General features: G+C 45.2%; 1 protein-coding gene across 1 annotated transcript in view; it reads left to right on the forward strand.

Moving 5' to 3' along the window:
• cwc22 (CWC22 spliceosome associated protein homolog) overlaps positions 1–19629 on the forward strand; it is a 119155-nt gene that overhangs the window by 19404 nt on the left and 80122 nt on the right. Inside the window, exon 2 of the mRNA XM_034186117.1 lies at positions 15109–15275. Within this exon, the coding sequence (XP_034042008.1) occupies positions 15109–15275 (167 nt within the window). The remainder of the gene's footprint in view (positions 1–15108; positions 15276–19629) is intronic.

Here is a 19629-nt window from a genome sequence, read left to right on the forward strand (position 1 = left end):
AAAATTTGATGCAGCAAAGCTCCAAATCGTTCAGACAATTTATTTGCAATAAAAATCCGACGAGAGGGGTGGACCACTGCTCACACAAAGCCTGATCACAGGCGAATGACGCAACCGACAGGAGTGAAAAAACTCACGCATGCGCACGAAGGTTCAAGTTTGTCTGATTCAATCACACGTGATTCAAATCCATATAGTTTTTGCAAAAAATAAAAAGGTCGGATACTTTTCTAACAGACCTCGTATGTTCAAGTTTTGCAGTCTTTTTATGCTTTGTCTCTCTCTCTCCCTAGAGGCTATTTAGAATAGATTTGTATGCTGTATAATGTGTGTATTGTATTTATTGAGGGAAAAAAAGAGTATGTGCCCCCACTATGCCACATTTTAGGGAATTGCTGGCATTGATTTTTGCCAGGAAAAAATTTCAGTCAGATGAAAATTTATTGCTTTAACCCATGGCATAGTGTCCCTTTCGTGACACTGTTTATATGCCACATCTCTAGCTGGGCACTGGTTCTTGCTGTGTGCTGGTGTTCTCCCACACCACCTGCACCGTGTCTGCTTACCTGGCTGTGTCTGGTAACTGCTTTTATCCTTTTCAATTTCAATTTATTTCATTTATATAGCACCAAATCACAACTGAGCTGCCTCAAGGTAATTCACACAAGTAAGGTCTAACCTTACCAACCCCCAGACCAAGCACACAGGCCACAGTGGTAAGAAAAAAACTCCCTCTGAGGAAGAAACCTCAAGCAGACCAGACTCAAAGGGGTGACCCTCTGCTTGGGCCATGATAGACACAAATTACAAAACAATTCACAAAACAAATATACAGGAAATGTTACCGGTGCACAGGACAGGAGGGTTTCAGGAACAGACACCACATCCATCTCTGGATGGAGCTGCACCTCAAGCGGAGACAAAGAAACGGAATCAGGCCTCAAAACAGATCATTTGTTCTAGCATGTATTTGCTGCTGTCTTTTTTTTTTTTCCTACATCAAACTTGTGTCTTGTTTGAACACTGGTCACGTCTGTAGCCTCCGTCTTGAAGTTACTCTTCAGTAAGTCCTGTTTTATTATTATTTTTTTTTTACATACACATTTACTCTGACGCACGTGAGTCACCTCTCTCTCCAGCGTCAGCTCCGGATCCGGTTCAAGTTGCTCCAACAGTTTTTTTTTTTTTTTTTTTTTTGTCCATAACCGCAAAAACTGTCCACAGTCTCACCTAGACATGGGCCAATAACCGGTTTCACGGTATACCACGGTATCAAAACCTCTAAAATTTTCCCTTATACCATCCGTACGGTTTAAGCAGGTTATGAGAATTCTTGACAGGCAGAGTGGAGGCGGCCGCTGCTGCCCTTCCCCCTGGCGCGTACCTCTGTCTCTGTTTACAAACAGGCAGCTAACGTTAGCTAGCTCTTCATCATAGCTGAAGGAGGTGAAGCCTGCACTGAATTTTTCCATCCATCTAAAAGAACCAAGCCGGCTTTTTCGTTTTATTTTCCGCAGAATAGCCCTTCGAGCCAAAAACGGTGGCAACAAAGCACCATAGCTATGGCCTGTGTCAGGGTTGGTCCATATAATCCTTTGCAGGCCATACCTGCAAAGGATTATATGGAAGGAGTAAATTTATCCCATCCTTGAAACCACCGAGAAGTACAAGCGGTGAACTCGAGTCGTGCTTGTGGTCGACCAAATTTCTCCTACAAACATGTCAAGAAGGACAAATACATCTATTCCAAGCACTTTGTTGGTGAAGCTGGGCATCCGGAGTTCTGGACTTTATTTCAGCCATGTTTCTCCCTAAGCAAGTAAGTCGTCATTCCCACAGGACAGATGCTACATGTTAAGAGTGACTATTATTTTGGTATTTTCTCTAAATTTATCAGTGGTATAGTGTTCGTAGCGGTAGACATCGCGTCAGTTAGTGTGCCTGAAAGACGCACTTCATATGAAAATAGCCATAATGTTGTTTAAGCACATATTAAAGCTATACATAATACCGTGAAACCGCGGTATTTTTGCCCACGGTTATAATACCGTCCAAATCTCATACCAGCCCATGCCTAGTCTAACCCTGTTCCTGTTGCCTCTGGTTGAATTTCACTCTTCAAAAATAATATTTCTCCTCGCAACAAAATGTCCCTCAAGCGTCTCTTTGACATTGTGGCACTCGCTTGCCTCTTCTTCCATCAAACAAAGTGAAGTCACAATATCCTCCATCTCATCACCCATAGTATATATTAATATGTTCACTTGGTTCTCATTTGGCTGTATTTCCAGACAGCATGCAATCCTGAACCTCTCAAACCTTTCAGCTTTTTTTGTTTTTCACCACTTTCATCCCTGAATATGTCAATCGTGAGTCACTTTTGTGCGGATTAAAGTTACTAACTGGGACTCCTGTCTTGTTGGGAGAAAGAAACGAGAATCGTCCTCCGTTCTGTTCACACAGCTCCAAACGCTGTGCGGCTCTTTGCCGAGTCAAGTTAGAACGATAGAGTCCAGTCGGAATGAATAACTTCAAAGCGAGACACTGTTTAAATCAAATGACACCTATTTCCAAATGTTGTAATACAAACAAACTGCAATCAATCAAAGCATTTTTTCTTCCTCCCAAAATGAGACGTCCTGCGCTGACATGCAGCAGCTGACTGAGCTCAGCTCAGAGGTACAGAGAGACATTCATGCCAAAATGTCTGACAGGAAATGCTTTTAACAAAAACTGCAGATTTTATTTATTTTTATTTATTTCCAGAGATCAAGGATCCAGTGACCAGTTTAAAATGATGTTGACATAGAAAACCTGTAAAGCCGACTTTTAGTACACAGAAAATTATATATATATATATAAAATTATATATATATATATATATATATATATATATGCATATGTGTATGGTGTATGTGTATATGCATAAATATACATATATATGTATATAGGTATGTACGTGTGTGTGTATATATATATTCTATTTCTACCTCATTTCTTATGTCTTGTACTGTTACAAGTATTATTATTATTGCTTATCCTTGCACTTGCTGTTTGATGAACATTTTCCTCTACTTGGACCCATCATGTGGGTTTTCTTAAGAGCTGACATAACGTGAATTTCTCCTCTGTGAGATCAATAAAGTTTATCTATCTATCTATTCTGTGCTCAATAAATTAACTTACAACCCCAATTCCAATGAAGTTGGGACGTTGTGTAAAATGTAAATAAAAACAGAATCCAATGATTTTCAAATCCTCTTCAACCTATATTCAATTGAATACACCACAAAGACAAGATATTTAATGTTCAAACTGATAAACTTTATTGTTTTTGTGCAAATATTTGCTCATTTTGAAATGGATGCCTGCAACATGTTTAAAAAAAGCTCGGACAGTGGTATGTTTACCGCTGTGTTACATCACCTTTCCTTCTAACAACACTCAATAAGCGTTTGGGAACTGAGGACACTAATTGTTGAAGCTTTGTAGGTGGAATTCTTTCCCATTCTTGCTTGATGTACGACTTCAGTTGTTCAACAGTTCGGGGTCTCCGTTGTTGTATTTTGCACTTCATAATACGCCACACATTTTCAGTGGGCGACAGGTCTGGACTGCAGGCAGGCCAGTCTAGTACCCGCACTCCTTTACTACGAAGCCACGCTGTTGGAACACGTACAGAATGTGTCTTGGCATTGTCTTACTGAAATAAGCAGGGACGTCCCTGAAAAAGACATTGCTTGGATGGCAGCATGTGTGGCAGCATGTCTGGCTTTCACTTTGCATGGTAGAGTTTTAACTTGCACTTGTAGATGTTGCGACAAACTGTGTTAACTGACAGTGGTTTTCTGAAGTGTTCCTGAGCCCACGCGGTAAGATCCTTTATGCAATGATGTCGGTTTTTAATGCAGTGCCGCCTGAGGGATCGAAGGTCACGGCATTCAATGTTGGTTTTCGGCCTTGCTGCTTACGTGTAGAAGGTTGTCCAGATTCTCTGAATCTTCTGATTATATTATGGACTGTTGATGATGGAATCCCTAAATTCCTTGCAATTGAACGTTGAGAAACATTGTTCTTAAACTGTTGGAAGAATTTTTTCATGCAGTTGTTCACAAAGTGGTGATCCTCACCCCATCTTTGCTTGTGAATGGCTGAGCCTTTTGGGGATGCTCCTTTTATACTCAATCATGACACCTGTTTCCAATTAACCTGTTCACCTGTAGAATGTTCCAAACAGGTGTTCTTTGAGCATTCATCAGTTTTTCCAGTCTTTTGTTGCCACTGTCCCAGCTTTTTTGAAACGTGTTGCAGACATCCATTTCAAAATGAGCAAACATTTGCACAAAAACAAAGTTTATCAGTTTGAACATTAAATATCTTGTCTTTGTGGTGTATTCAGTTGAATATAGGTTAAAGAGGATCTGCAAATTATTGCACAGTGGTCCCTTGCTATAACGCGGTTCACCTTTCGCAGCCTCGCAGTTTTGTGGATTTTTTAGTCCAGTTTTGCATGCTTTTTTTTTTAACGGCGCATTGTGTTCTGCATCCTCATCAAGCAGGCTGGTCGCGGCACCGTGAAGGGAGAGCGTGCGCATTGTGTTCTGCGTGTCTGTTTCTAAGAATCTTCTTGCCCAGAAGAAAAAAGAGCGCCAACATCTACCCATAACTGTGTGCTTCACTCGGAAAAAGACACCTACAGCGAGGTGTCACTCAGTGGAAAAAGATGCTACAGCGGAGCGGCGCCAGGACGAAGAGGCGCGATCAGAGGATCTGTGAAATACTGGTCAGTCACTATTAATAATTTCTTATGTGTCCAACTTCGTAGGTTGATCGTTAAAATTAAATTCATTAGTTCTAAAAGCCATCATAATTATTTATAGGAAAACGTTCTATTTTTATTTCTCTAACAAATGTTTGGGCCTGAAAACAGGTTGGTCTTATTTTTCTAGTAAGGTTTGAACTTTGAGAGTGTTTACACACGAGCGAAAAGTGAGAAAATGTTAATGCCTGTTTGAGAAAAGTGTATAAAGTGTGTTGTGAGGGGTTTTACAGCCTTAAAATGTCTATAGTAATTGTAAAACATAACGCTGACTACTTCGAGGATTTCGCTTATTGCCGGCTATTTTTAGAACGTAACTCCTGCGATAAACGAGGGACCATTGTGTTCTGTTTTTATTTACATTTTACACAACGTCCCAACTTCATTGGAATTGGGGTTGTAAATGTTTATTATCCTCACAGTAAGTACAGTTTATTAGTACAGCACTTCGAGAGAAAAATCACAAAAGCATTTCACTGAACAAAGTGAAATTCATAATGTATCAATTCATATAAAACAGGATAAAAACAGCAAAACAACAAGGTGAAAGTTTGTCTGTATAAAGTGTCTTCAGCTGCTTTGAAAAGAACTTCATGGTGTCTGCGTGGCCTGAAGACAGAGAACGAGCGCCCTGGAGTCTGTGCAACTGCTCCAAAGGATCGATCCCCACAAGTTTTTAAATGAGGGTTTTGGACCATCGGCAACCTCTGACCTGAACCTGAGGACCCAGGAAGAAGAACCGGGTTGCAGCAGATTTGTGTTCTATTTCATTCCTCCTGACCACCAGAGGGCGGTGCTTTAGCACCTGGATAACTACATGTGCGCAGCACAGAGGCCGAGAATATATACCAACAAAGTCACGCCATTGGATGTGACCTGGGTGACATCACTGGTTGTCTTTATATACCAGACGCACCCAGCGCTCGCTTCTTTTCTACATTCTCGCATTGTTAGAGGTTGAGAATGCATTTAGCTGCGATTGCTGCTCTCGCTTGTAGCCTCGTAACCCACCTTCGGTTGGAGCTACGTGCACTGCACACATCCTCCAGAGGCTGTGAGACACGGCTTCACCGTTTTTTGTATTCTTTGACTGACGCCTGTCGTGAGTACACCTTACTAAACGCTGGGTGCGCGCCTTTGCCGCTGCCCTGCTGGGTATTTTCCTCTGTGCACGTTAGCTGTGTTGTTTCGATGAAAGCTGGCTATTTGTTTAGTTGTGTCACTAACCCCGTTTACTACGTGGTAGTGTGTGTATCAGAACCAGTATAGTGTACTGTGTTGGGCTTGCCGTGAGTGTTTTCCACTCCTTGAAGTTCTTTGTCTGCACTGCGGCCATTTGCTAAGTTTAACAGCTCCGCTAGCAGCTAGTGTTGTCGTTGTTGCTCTAAGTGACTTAGCACTTGGGCTGTGAGTTTTTCGGCTGTGTGCATCGTGTTATTACTGTGGCTGTGAGTGTTTCACGCGACGGGCCTTGTATTAGCTTTTACACTGAGTGTTTCACGCTCCGTGCCTCGTGCCGAGTCTGCGGCTGGAGTGCCTCACGCTCCGTGCCTCGTGTCGAGTCTGTGGCTGGAGTGCCTCACGCTCCGTGCCTCGTGTCGAGTCTGTGGCTGGAGTGCCTCACGCTCCGTGCCTCGTGTCGAGTTTGCGGCTGTGAGTGCTTCACGCTCCGTGCCTCGTGTCGACGGCTGTGAGTGCTTCACGCTCCGTGCCTTGTGTTACTATTTACACTGCATGTGATTCATGCTTTGTCTTTCCATTTGTAACCGTCAGGGCTTGCGTTAGCCATCTGCACGCAGTCCACAATGTTTACAGGGCCTTTGTTGCATGGCTGTAGTACCTGTTTGGCTCCCTTGAGCCCAGATGATGGACATATGTTTTGCCCCTCGTGTCTTGGGATCAGACATCTGAGGGAAGCCCTGACTGGCGATGCCTGCCTTAATTGTACCAGCATGCCACTGGCAGAGAGATCTGCTAGACTTGCGGCATTGGAAAGTGGAATATCTAGTCCGACTTTGGCCTCCAGCCCCAGGAAGGAACCAAAGCGCCCTAAACACCCACATGCAGGAGCCCCTTCTGCTAAGAAGGTTACTCTTGACCATGCTTTTGCTGAAAAGGTCGAAATGTTGACTTCTGAGTTTGCTCAGATTAAGTCCTTGCTTCTGAATCTACAGCCTAGGGATGCAGTGACAGTTCCTGTTGTCCCTAATGAGGCTGATCAGACCAATGTAGTTACTCAGCAGGAGGAAGATGTCGTGTCTATTGCTGTGACTGATTCCTTGTACATGACAAGTGATATAAACTGTGTGGAGGATGAGGATGAGAGGGGTCTTTCTCCAAGCCATTCATTAGTGGGCTCTCACACCTCTGAGGCAGAGTCCCTGCCGCAAACCGGACCTGGACTATCCTTTGTCAAGCAAGCTGTTCAGTTGGCTTTATCCAGGCTTGGGGTCGACAATCCCCTGCGGAAACCACCGCTTCAAGTGCCTTTTTCAAAGTCACTCAGAAGCCTGAGTTCAACGTTCCAGTTTCACAACCATATATCGAGGAGCTCCACCGATTGTTGGGTGGACCCCAAATCATTGACCCAGGACTGCAGAGCCATTAGCTCTATGTGTGATTCGGCGCAGTATGGTCTGAACCGTATGCCCGCCATTGACAGCATTATTGCGAACCTGGTTGTGGCTCCAGCTGATGCTGCTCTGCCGGATGCCCGCTGCCCACGTCCTCAGTGTACGGTCACTGATGACCTCCTCACCAAAAGCTATGACATAGCTGCTCGCATCGGTCGCCTAGGCAACTCACTGTCCCATTTAGCTTTGCCCTCTCAACGTCTTTGAGGGAGGCAGAGGTTCATGATGCTACGCAAAGTCTTAGTGATGCCTCACTCCAAACCTTTGCTTATATGTTCAGAGAGCTTGGCAGACTGATGTCAACCCTTACCATCACTAGACGTCAGGTGTGGGTTGCGCAGTCCCCTCTGTCCGAATCCTGCAGAGGCACACTCCGTTTGCTGCCAGTTCTTCCAGGCCAAGTATTTGGACCTGTGGCCCGACAAACTTTGGTGCGTGCTGTTGAGGCTAGTACACTCAACAAAAATATAAACGCAACACTTTTGGTTTTGCTCCCATTTTGTATGAGATGAACTCAAAGATCTAAAACTTTTTCCACATACACAATATCACCATTTCCCTCAAATATTGTTCACAAACCAGTCTAAATCTGTGATAGTAAGCACTTCTCCTTTGCTGAGATAATCCATCCCACCTCACAGGTGTGCCATATCAAGATGCTGATTAGACACCATGATTAGTTCACAGGTGTGCCTTAGACTGCCCACAATAAAAGGCCACTCTGAAAGGTGCAGTTTTATCACACAGCACAATGCCACAGATGTCGCAAGATTTGAGGGAGCGTGCAATTGGCATGCTGACAGCAGGAATGTCAATCAGAGCTGTTGCTTGTGTATTGAATGTTCATTTCTCTACCATAAGCCGTCTCCAAAGGCGTTTCAGACAATTTGGCAGTACATCCAACCAGCCCCACAACCACAGACCACCTGTAACCACACCAGCCCAGGACCTCCACATCCAGCATGTTCACCTCCAAGATCGTCTGAGACCAGCCTCTCGGACAGCTGCTGAAACAATCGGTTTGCATAACCAAAGAATTTCTGCACAAACTGTCAGAAACGTCTCAGGGAAGCTCATCTGCATGCTCGTCGTCCTCATCGGGGTCTCGACCTGACTCCAGTTTGTCGTCGTAACCGACTTGAGTGGGCAAATGCTCACATTCGCTGGCGTTTGGCACGTTGGAGAGGTGTTCTATTCACGGATGAATCCCGGTTCACACTGTTCAGGGCAGATGGCAGACAGCATGTGGCGTCGTGTGGGTGAGCGGTTTTCTGATGTCAATGTATGGGCAGGCGTCTGTTATGGACGAAGAACACAGGTGCATTTTATTGATGGCATTTTGAATGCACAGAGATACCGTGACGAGATCCTGAGGCCCATTGTTGTGCCATACATCCAAGAACATCACCTCATGTTGCAGCAGGATAATGCACGGCCCCATGTTGCAAGGATCTGTACACCATTCTTGGAAGCTGAAAATGTCCCAGTTCTTGCATGGCCGGCATACTCACCTGACATGTCACCCATTGAGCATGTTTGGGATGCTCTGGACTGGCGTATACGACAGCGTGTACCAGTTCCTGCCAGTATCCAGCAACTTCGCACAGCCATTGAAGAGGAGTGGACCAACATTCCACAGGCCACAATTGACAACCTGATCAACTCTATGCGAAGGAGATGTGTTGCACTGCATGAGGCAAATGGTGGTCACACCAGATACTGACTGGTATCCCCCCCCCAATAAAACAAAACTGCACCTTTCAGAGTGGCCTTTTATTGTGGACAGTCTAAGGCACACCTGTGCACTAATCATGGTGTCTAATCAGCATCTTGATTTGGCACACCTGTGAGGTGGGATGGATTATCTCAGCAAAGAAGTGCTCACTATCTCAGATTTAGACTGGTTTGTGAACAGTATTTGAGGGAAATGGTGATATTGTGTATGTGGAAAAAGTTTTAGATCTTTGAGTTCATCTCATACAAAATGAGAGCAAAACCAAATGTGTTGCGTTTATATTTTTGTTGAGTGTAAATCTCGGCAACAGTTTGTTGACCTACACTGGTCTTGCAGACCTCAGCCAGTCAGACGTGCTACAGCTTTTCACTCTACATCCAGGCTCCCGCCGACTCCCAGAGCTGCACGTGCTTTTGCAGTTGAGGGCCAGCTTTCCCAGCGGCCTGCCTTTCGGGAGCCTACGGGCAAACCCCCGAGAACTGAATGGTTTCACAGAGCTTCCAGTAATCACGCCCAGAGGTCCTCAGGGATGCGAGTCAGAGGTGGTCGGGTCTGACTGCCAATGTTTGGCCCCCAGCCGTTTTTCACAAAATCAACTCAGCCACTGGGAGGCTCAAGTTCAAGACCCATGGGTCATTTCAACCTTGTTCGAAGGTTACAGAATTCAGTTCAGATGTCATCCTCCAAAATTCAATGGGGTGTGGACTGACTGTTGTTTCCAAACTCTGTGCAGTCTGGCCTCCCTGTAAGGGAGATTTGGAACTCCTCGAGAATGGGGGAGCCAGTTCACAGTTCAGACCAGCTCAGGGGGGTTCTATTCAATTTACTTCCTTGTTCCCAAGAAGGATGGTGGCGCTCATCACAGGCAGTTTCTCTGCTGTGCTTTTGAAAGTCAGGCCTCCAGTTCAGGGTGCTTCCTTTCGGCCTCATCTCTCACCCTCTGTACATTTACCAGATGTATGGGTACAGCCCCTAGCCCCACTGCAAGCTCTTGGATAAGAATCCTACCCTACTTAGACGATTGGCTTGTCTGCGCTCCAACTTAGGAGCAGGCTCACAACGACACGCTCTTCTACTGAACCATGTCTCTCATTTAGGACTCACATTGAACTTTGCAAATAGTCTCTTGTTCCCAGGTCAACAAACAACCTTCATTGGCATTGCCATCAACTCCCTGACTGTGACTGCATCGCCATCTCCGCAGAGAGTGGACAATGTAATTCGTCTCGTCTCACACATTCAACGGGCTGTGACGCTGCCTTTTGGTTTGCTGCTCCAGTTGATGGGCAAATTGACTGCAATGGTCACTAGTGGTACCTTTGGGACTCTGTTCTTACGTACCCTTCAGATTTGGATCACAACCTAGGCCTCAACTCAAAGTTGCATCAGCCACAGGCTTGTACGACTCTCCAACCATGCTTTCTGCACCTCAGACCCTGGGAACGTGGACTTTATCTGCAAGGGTGTCCCTCTAGGCTCCGTCCCTTCTCGCTGAGAGGTGGTTGTTACAGATGCATCACTCAAAGGTTGGGGGGCCGTGTGAAATCACAGGATGGTGAGGGGTGTCTGGAGTCCTCAGGAGAGACTCCAACAAATAAACGTGCTGGAGCTTCGCGCTGTGCGACTGGCTCTCAAGCATTTCCTCCCGGCCCTGAGAGGAAGATATGTTCTTGTCCGGTCAGACAACACGTCAACAGTCTATCACATAAACCATCAGGGGGGCACCAGGTCCAATCACTCATTGGCAGAAACTCGAAAGCTTCTCTTATGGGCGTTGCCTCGCCTTCAGAGTGTCAGAGCAGTTCATCTGCCCCGCGTACAGAACAGCGCAGCGAATTTACTCTCCAATCAATCAATCAATCAATCAATTTTTTTATATAGCGCCAAATATATGATGATGATGATTTATATATGATGAATGATTTGGCGCTATATAAGAAAAAAGTTGATTGATTGAAATCACAACAAACAGTTGCCCCAAGGCGCTTTATATTGTAAGGCAAGGCCATACAATAATTATGTAAAACCCCAACGGTCAAAACGACCCCCTGTGAGCAAGCACTTGGCTACAGTGGGAAGGAAAAACTCCCTTTTAACAGGAAGAAACCTCCAGCAGAACCAGGCTCAGGGAGGGGCAGTCTTCTGCTGGGACTGGTTGGGGCTGAGGGAGAGAACCAGGAAAAAGACATGCTGTGGAGGGGAGCAGAGATCGATCACTAATGATTAAATGCAGAGTGGTGCATACAGAGCAAAAAGAGAAAGAAACAATGCATCATGGGAACCCCCCAGCAGTCTACGTCTATAGCAGCATAACTAAGGGATGGTTCAGGGTCACCTGATCCAGCCCTAACTATAAGCTTTAGCAAAAGGAAAGTTTTAAGCCTAATCTTAAAAGTAGAGAGGGTGTCTGTCTCCCTGATCTGAATTGGGAGCTGGTTCCACAGGAGAGGAGCCTGAAAGCTGAAGGCTCTGCCTCCCATTCTACTCTTACAAACCCTAGGAGCTACAAGTAAGCCTGCAGTCTGAGAGCGAAGCGCTCTATTGGGGTGATATGGTACTATGAGGTCCCTAAGATAAGATGGGACCTGATTATTCAAAACCTTATAAGTAAGAAGAAGAATTTTAAATTCTATTCTAGAATTAACAGGAAGCCAATGAAGAGAGGCCAATATGGGTGAGATATGCTCTCTCCTTCTAGTCCCCGTCAGTACTCTAGCTGCAGCATTTTGAATTAACTGAAGGCTTTTTAGGGAACTTTTAGGACAACCTGATAATAATGAATTACAATAGTCCAGCCTAGAGGAAATAAATGCATGAATTAGTTTTTCAGCATCACTCTGAGACAAGACCTTTCTGATTTTAGAGATATTGCGTAAATGCAAAAAAGCAGTCCTACATATTTGTTTAATATGCGCTTTGAATGACATATCCTGATCAAAAATGACTCCAAGATTTCTCACAGTATTACTAGAGGTCAGGGTAATGCCATCCAGAGTAAGGATCTGGTTAGACACCATGTTTCTAAGATTTGTGGGGTCAAGTACAATAACTTCAGTTTTATCTGAGTTTAAAAGCAGGAAATTAGAGGTCATCCATGTCTTTATGTCTGTAAGACAATCCTGCAGTTTAGCTAATTGGTGTGTGTCCTCTGGCTTCAGACAGAAACCACCACCGGGAGAGTGGAGACTGAACCCGATTGTGGTCCAAATGATCTGGCAGAAATATGGTGTAGCGGAAGTCAACCTTTTCGCTTCAAGCACCTCGACACATTGCCCTCTGTGGTACTCCCTCTTGGAACCAGACAGCCCGCTGGGGCAGGATGCATTGGCTCACCCGTGGCCGGATTGCCTCCTTTATGCCTTCCCTCCTCTCCCCCTGCTAATGTTGACACTGCACAAGATAGACCAGAGCAGCCACAGGGTGCTGCGGGTTGCTCTGTTCTGGCCTGGGAGGATTTGGTTTCCCATGATTTGCAAACTCCTCGAGGGGGAACCTTGGGCTCTCCCGGAGAGGAAGGATTTGTTATCACAGCTACAGGGGAGGATTTGGCACCCTCACCCCGAACGCCCTTAACTGTATGTGTGGCCGTTGAGGGGCCGGACTCCGTGTTAAATTCTTGTGACCAGGCTGTTGTTCAGACTATCCTTAATTCACGTGCTGCTTCTACCAGGGCCTTGTATGACAACAGATGGAAGCTGTTTGCGCGGTGGTATGAGAACCAAAAGTTAGACCTGGAGCTTTGCCCTGTGCCTATTCTCCTCAAATATTTACAAGAACTGCTGGAGAAAGGACTTTCTGTTGCTGCCTTGAAGGTTTATGTTGCTGCAATCTCTGCCCGGCACGTCTACGTCGATGGCCGGTCAGTGGCTTCACATCTCTTAGTGTGTCGTTTTTTGAAAGGTGCTCTACGTTTGCGGCCTCCAAGGCTTGCATGTGTACCTTCATGGGACCTTCCTCTACTCCTGGAGGGTTTAAGCTTATCCCCTTTCGAACCAGTTGAAAGTGCTGATTTTAAAATCGTGTCAGTGAAGACTGCCTTTCTACTTGCACTATCTTCGGCTAAGCGGGTGGGAGCGCTCCATGCCCTATCAGTCGCTGGGGACTGTTTGCGATGGAATTCTGATGGATCTGGGGTTATGCTGTGGCCTAATCCGCCCTTTTTACCCAAGAGAATTTCAACCTTTCATGTTAACCAGCCAGTTTTCTTGGCTGTGTATGCCCAGCATTCTGATCCAGGATTATCTGTTTCAGATTCCCTCTGTCCTGTCCGAATGTTGAAGCAGTACATTAGTGCGACTGCCGGGATCCTGAAAACGGATGCCCTGTTTGTGTGTTACGGTGATCACAAAAGAGGCTGTGCTGTCTCAAAGCAGTGACTCTCTCATTGGGTCGTGGATGCCATTTTACAAGTATACAGGTCCAGAGGTCTTCAGCCTCCTAAGGTTACGTGCCATTCCACCAGAGGGGTTTCCACCTCCTGGGCTGCACTGAGAGGTGTCCCTTTGAGTGATATTTGTGCTGCTGCTACGTGGGCTTTGTCCTGTACCTTCGCCCGCTATTGCAGACTGAATGTGGCTGCTCCTCCTGCGGTGACTTCGGCGGTGTTGTCTGCCTCCACTCCCCACTGCTGATGCAAGGTGAGTGTGGCTCTTTGTGACCTTGTTGTTATTAAGTCATCCAGGTGCTAAAGCACCGCCCTCTGGCGGTCAGAAGGAATGAAATAGACGAATAAACGAATGTAACTATGGTTCTATGAATTCTGGATGACCGCCAGAGTTGCTTGTCACTCAGAGTCTTGCGAGTTCATTCCGAAAAGAAGCGAGCGCTGGGTGCGTCTGGTATATAAAGACAACCAGTGATGTCACCCAGGTCACATCCAATGGCGTGACTTTGTTGGTATATATTCTTGACCTCTTTGCTGCGCACATGTAGTCATCCAGGTGCTAAAGCACCGCCCTCTGGTGGTCAGGAGGAATTCATAGAACCGTTCGTAACTCTCGATTTACTGAAGGGCTCATCTATGAAGGGCCACACAAGTTAAAACTCAAATTTGAAGGCGAATTCCAAAATTTACTGGCAGCCAATGAAAAGGCTAAAACTAGGGTGATGTAAGCTGTTGTCCAAAAAAGCTGTTGAACAAAAAGGACACCTCAGAAATGCACGAGTGTGTGTGCCCACACACACACACACACACACACACTCATTTTCACAGTGTTGGTGGGTCTGTAATAGTCAGCTGAACTCCTGGGTGTGCTGGTATTGTGTTTTTGGAGCGTAGACCACCAAATACCAGGTCCAGCATCCAGTGCAGGGTGTTTGAGGTCAATGGGTGCGAGACTACACACACGCACGCACACACACAGGCAGGCACAGAACAATAACGAGGTAATTCACCATGTGTTCCACCCTGTCACTGCATAACTTTTATCTTGTTTTTAAATTGTTATATAATTTCTTTTCTAACTGTTAAATGTCCTTTTCAGTTTTTAGTTATAATTTGTATATTATGTTTTTAAATCTGCTTATATCGCTGCATTGTAATGGTGTCCTTGAGTTTCTTGAAAGGCGCCTATGAATGAAGTGAATTACTGTTATTGATATTATGAACAAAGAAGAAGAAATAACCACTTAAGCCACGGTTATGAAAGAGAAATTTTAATTCTAATTCATTAATTAATGTAATGCATTTTTAATCTGTGCGTGTGTGTGTGTGTGTGTGTGTGTGCGTGATTCTCCATGCTTGTACGGTTAGAGGGAAATGGGGATTTTGTCCTTGTGTCAGGTGCAGTATGAGGTCCTGCGTGGTTCAGTGGTGTTTGTCTTGAATTTGCATATGTTCACACTCAGACATATTTCCATCACATGTTCAGAAGGAAAAAGGTAAGTTGACTTGAATTATATTGACATCTGTGTCTTTGAAGAACGTCCAGAAGATGCCGAGTCTGTCCGGGTCAGCCACGTAGAGAGACCACCTTCCTCGTCCATTGCTTCTGCAAGCCACGCCTCCTCTAGCAGCTCAGACAGCAGCAGCGAGGATGAGGAGGACGCCGAAGGGAAGACGATGAGGAGCAGCATGGCTCCGATCAGAGTAAGGAAACTTTAAGGGCCATTCTGGTTCAGAGGTCAGGACTGTGTGGTTATTTTCGCCGTTGGACATTTTACTTTGTGAACTTTTGAATGCTTTGGTTGTCACCTGAGCAGGTCCTGTGGTGAGGTAGGAGAAACACTGCTGGGTGCCGCCACACCTCTTATACCCCTATTCCACAGGGCGCCGTTTCTTCCCGTTTCATCCTTCATGGCAAATCGGGACACATTTTAAAGCATTACAGTAACTTCTTGTTCCAACATTTGTCAATCTAGAACAAACTTGGTGTACGCAGTAGTTACTTCTATCATCAGCACCACTTTTGAAATCGGAGTGAAATTTTCAAAAATCCTGATTCTACAAATCGGCGTCATTACGCGAGTGTTTGTGTTCTTAACAGCTTCAGTCATATTCAAGAAATTCTTGTAAACTTTCTAAAAACCTTGTAACTGTTAGAATGGTCTAAGCCAGTGGTGTCCAAAGTATTACCGCCACTGACTTCAGTAGGTGATTTCACTGATGAACTCGTCCCATCTACTCACAGTGATGGTCATCAGTCAAATCACCTGCTGAGAAACCTACCCCCTCTTGGCCCTTTTTGGAATGCTTTGGACACCACTGGTCTAAGCAGTGGGTCACCCCTCTGAGCCTGGTCTGCTTGAGGTTTCCTGCTCATTACCACCACAGGGAGTTTTTTCTTCCCACTGTCACCTGTGTTCAGGGGGTTGGTGAGGTTAAACCTTACTCACATGAAGGCAACGATGCTGTGATTTGGGGTAATATAAATTAAAGTTCTGACAGGGCATGGTTTAGTTGCATGTTGAAGCCTTGCAGGAGGAAATGTTTGCAAGATGCACCTGGTCCAAGTGTATCTTAATTTTACAGATGAGTGTCCAAGCTGTTCATCTCAAAGGGCCAAAGACGTTTGAAAAAAACGCATAAAATGAATCATCTTAAAGAGCTGTCATGTCAAAACATTTTAAATACACAGATATTTGGGAACATTTGAAGAGGGAGCACATGTTCATGTTTGTCTTCAGGGCAGTCTGACAGTTTGACCTTTGGCCTTCTGATTTTTCTTTATGGAATGACACCTAATGTGTATATTCTAGCAAAAATCTTACTTCATTCCAGTGATAAAAGTAGAATGTTTTATCATTTAAAGAATTGTCAGTTTTCTTAATGTATTTGTTTTTCCTGAATTTGTTTCATTCTTTCTTTAAACAAAAACATATAGTGGTCAATTTTCTGAAGTTTGAAACCAAAGAAATGCTGTTGAAAAAGTCCTGGCAAAAGAAAGTACGAGTCGCAGACCAGCTTATTCAGTTTGACCACGATTATCTGGCCGAAATTGTCCAGAAAAGGTGCTCTTACCTGGATATTAAAAGAGTGCTGAAAGAGCGAGGAATTTGTTTCCAAACTCCATTCACAAGGATTAGGATCCATTGGAAAGACGGCATTAAGAGCTATTACACCGCTGAGAGTGCTGCGTGGGACATGAGAGCCAGAGGAGTCCCCGTGCCCATGCCGCACGACGAAGACGGAGGAAGAGAGCAGACATCTACAGCGAGTGAGTGGCAGCGCGCCGGCAGCGGGGGAACCAGCAAAGATACGGCACAACGCACACGTGAGAGACTCCGGGAATACCAGCGGTAGTAAAATAACTACTGTTTGATTGATTAAGGTTATGTTATGGCCTTCCGTTTTGCGCCTCATACAGTAGTAAATAAACAATTAATGATTAAGCAGTGGACAATGAGGGGGGAGACAGGCCAAATTAAGCAAAAATGCGGGGGGGGGGGTTGGGTTGTTTTATGTTGGACATTGCTAGACCTTTGATGTGCTAGTGAGTCTAGGAGCAGGCTTCCACCTTTTGTGGGGACGCCGTGCTCACCCACCAACAGGGACAATGGGAGAGGTTTAGAATATACCTCACTGTGGAAGTCACACGTTTCTTGTTCAGGTTGTTCATATGTTTGTTTGGTTTGTTCCTTTTGTTTTACACTGTCTGGGGGCACACAAATTGAAGCAAATCTACAGATACGAATATGCTAAAGTTTATATCTTTGAATGTAAATGGTCTAACAACTCCAATGAAAAGGCGGACGGTTTTACAAAAATTGAAGAAGGAAAAAATTCAGTTTGCTCTACTGCAGGAGACTCATTTAAACAATTAAGAACACGAAAAACTTAAAAAATTAGGATTCAGAAATTCATACTACAGCTCATGACTTGAACATAGGTGACTTGAACATAGTTTTGAATCACAGGCTCCACACAACTAGCACCAATGTAAGTAAAAGGACTCTAACTAGATTTGTTAAAATATCCTTAGAAGAATTAGGACTGACCGATATATGGAGGACTATAAACCCCTTTGAGACAGACTTTACGCATTACTCTGCTCGACATAGGATACACTCTCGGATAGATTATTTTACCAACAAATCAGACATATACAAGATTGAGGAATGTAAGATTGGAAGCGCAGACCTATCTGATCATAATGCTCTATATATGAAAATTAATATATTTAACAGGAAAAAACAGACTGTACTATTCCAGACTACTGGAAAGGAGAATTTGACCGATGGTCGAATCTCGGATTCAGGAGGAGCAGTGTGGTTTTCGTCCTGGTCGCGGCACACTGGACCAGCTCTACACGCTCCATCGAGGGTTCATGGGAGTTCGCCCAACCAGTCCACATGTGTTTTGTGGATCTGGAGAAGGCGTTTAACCGTGTCCCTCGGGGCACCCTGTGGGGGGTGCGCCGGGAGTACGGGATCCGGGGTCCTTTGCTAAGGGCTATCCGGTCCCTGTACGACCGCAGCAGGAGCTTGGTTCGCATTGCCGGTAGTAAATCAAACCTGTTTCCAGTGCACGTTGGCCTCCACCAGGGCTGCCCTTTGTCACCGGTTCTGTTCATTATTTTTATGGACAGAATTTCTTGGTGCAGCCAGGGTGTAGAGGGGGTCTGGTTTGGGAACCACAGAATCTCGTCTCACCTGTTTGCGGACGATGTGGTTCTGTTGGCTTCGTCAAATCAGGACCTTCAGCGTGCACTGGGGCGGTTTGCAGCTGAGTGTGAAGCGTCCGGGATGAAAATCAGCACCTCCAAATCCGAGGCCATGGTTCTCGACCGGAAAAAGGTGCTTTGCCCTCTTCAGGTCGGTGGAGTGTCCTTGCCTCAAGTGGAGGAGTTTAAGTATCTCGGTGTCTTGTTCACGAGTGAGGGACGGATGGAGCGTGAGATCGATAGACGGATCAGTGCAGCATCTGCAGTGATGCGGTCGCTGTATCGGACCGTCGTGGTGAAGAGAGAGCTGAGTAGGGGGGCAAAGCTCTCAATTTACCGATCGATCTACGTTCCGATCCTCACCTATGGTCATGAGATTTGGGTCATGACTGAAAGAACGAGATCGCGAGTACAAGCGGCCGAGATGAGTTTCCTCCGCAGGGTGGCTGGACGCTCCCTTAGAGATAGGGTGAGGAGCTCAGTCACTTGGGAGGAGCTCGGAGTCCAGCCGCTGCTCCTCCACATCGAAAGGAGTCAGTTGAGGCGGCTCGGACATCTTTTCTGGATGCCCCCTGGATGCCTCGCTGGAGAGGTGTTCCGGGCACGTCCCATTGGGAGGAGGCCCCGGGGAAGACCCAGGACACGCTGGAGGGACTACATCTCTCGACTGGCTTGGGAACGCCTTGGAGTTCCCCCGGAGGAGCTGGGGGAGGTGTGTGTGGATCGGGAGGTCTGGGCGGCTTTGCTTGAGCTGCTGCCCCCGCGACCCGACTCCGGATAAAGCGGAAGAAAATGGATGGATGGATGGATGGAAAAAACAGACATTGTGGAAGATGAATTTGGGCATTTTAAACAATGAAACAATAGTAGAAGACATAAAAGGAGATATAAAACAATACATTGAGAACATTAATGGAGAGGTAGACCCAACAGTGTTGTGGGATGCTCTTAAAGTAGTAATTCGGGGAAAGCTTATAGCCAAAACTGCATGGTTAAAGAAAAATAAAATTAAAATTTATGAAGAATGTTCTGAAAGACTCAAAGAACTCGAGCTACAATTTGTGAAACAAACAAAAAAAAACGACAGAAATCGCTCAACAAATTCAAGATATAAAAAAACAAATTCATAATATACTAATTGAAGAAATTGAGAAAAAGCACTTTTTTTAAGCAAAGTTACGGTGAAATTGGCCCTAGAGCTACAAAGTTATTAGCTAAAAAAATAAGAAAACAACAAACATTAAATACAATTAACTAAATCAAGGATCTAGATAACAAATTAGTTTATAAGCCAGAGGATATTGAAAATATTTACAAACTACTATAGCAAACTATATTCAC

Source organism: Thalassophryne amazonica, chromosome 14 (assembly GCF_902500255.1).
Source record: "Thalassophryne amazonica chromosome 14, fThaAma1.1, whole genome shotgun sequence".
NCBI lineage: Eukaryota > Metazoa > Chordata > Actinopteri > Batrachoidiformes > Batrachoididae > Thalassophryne > Thalassophryne amazonica.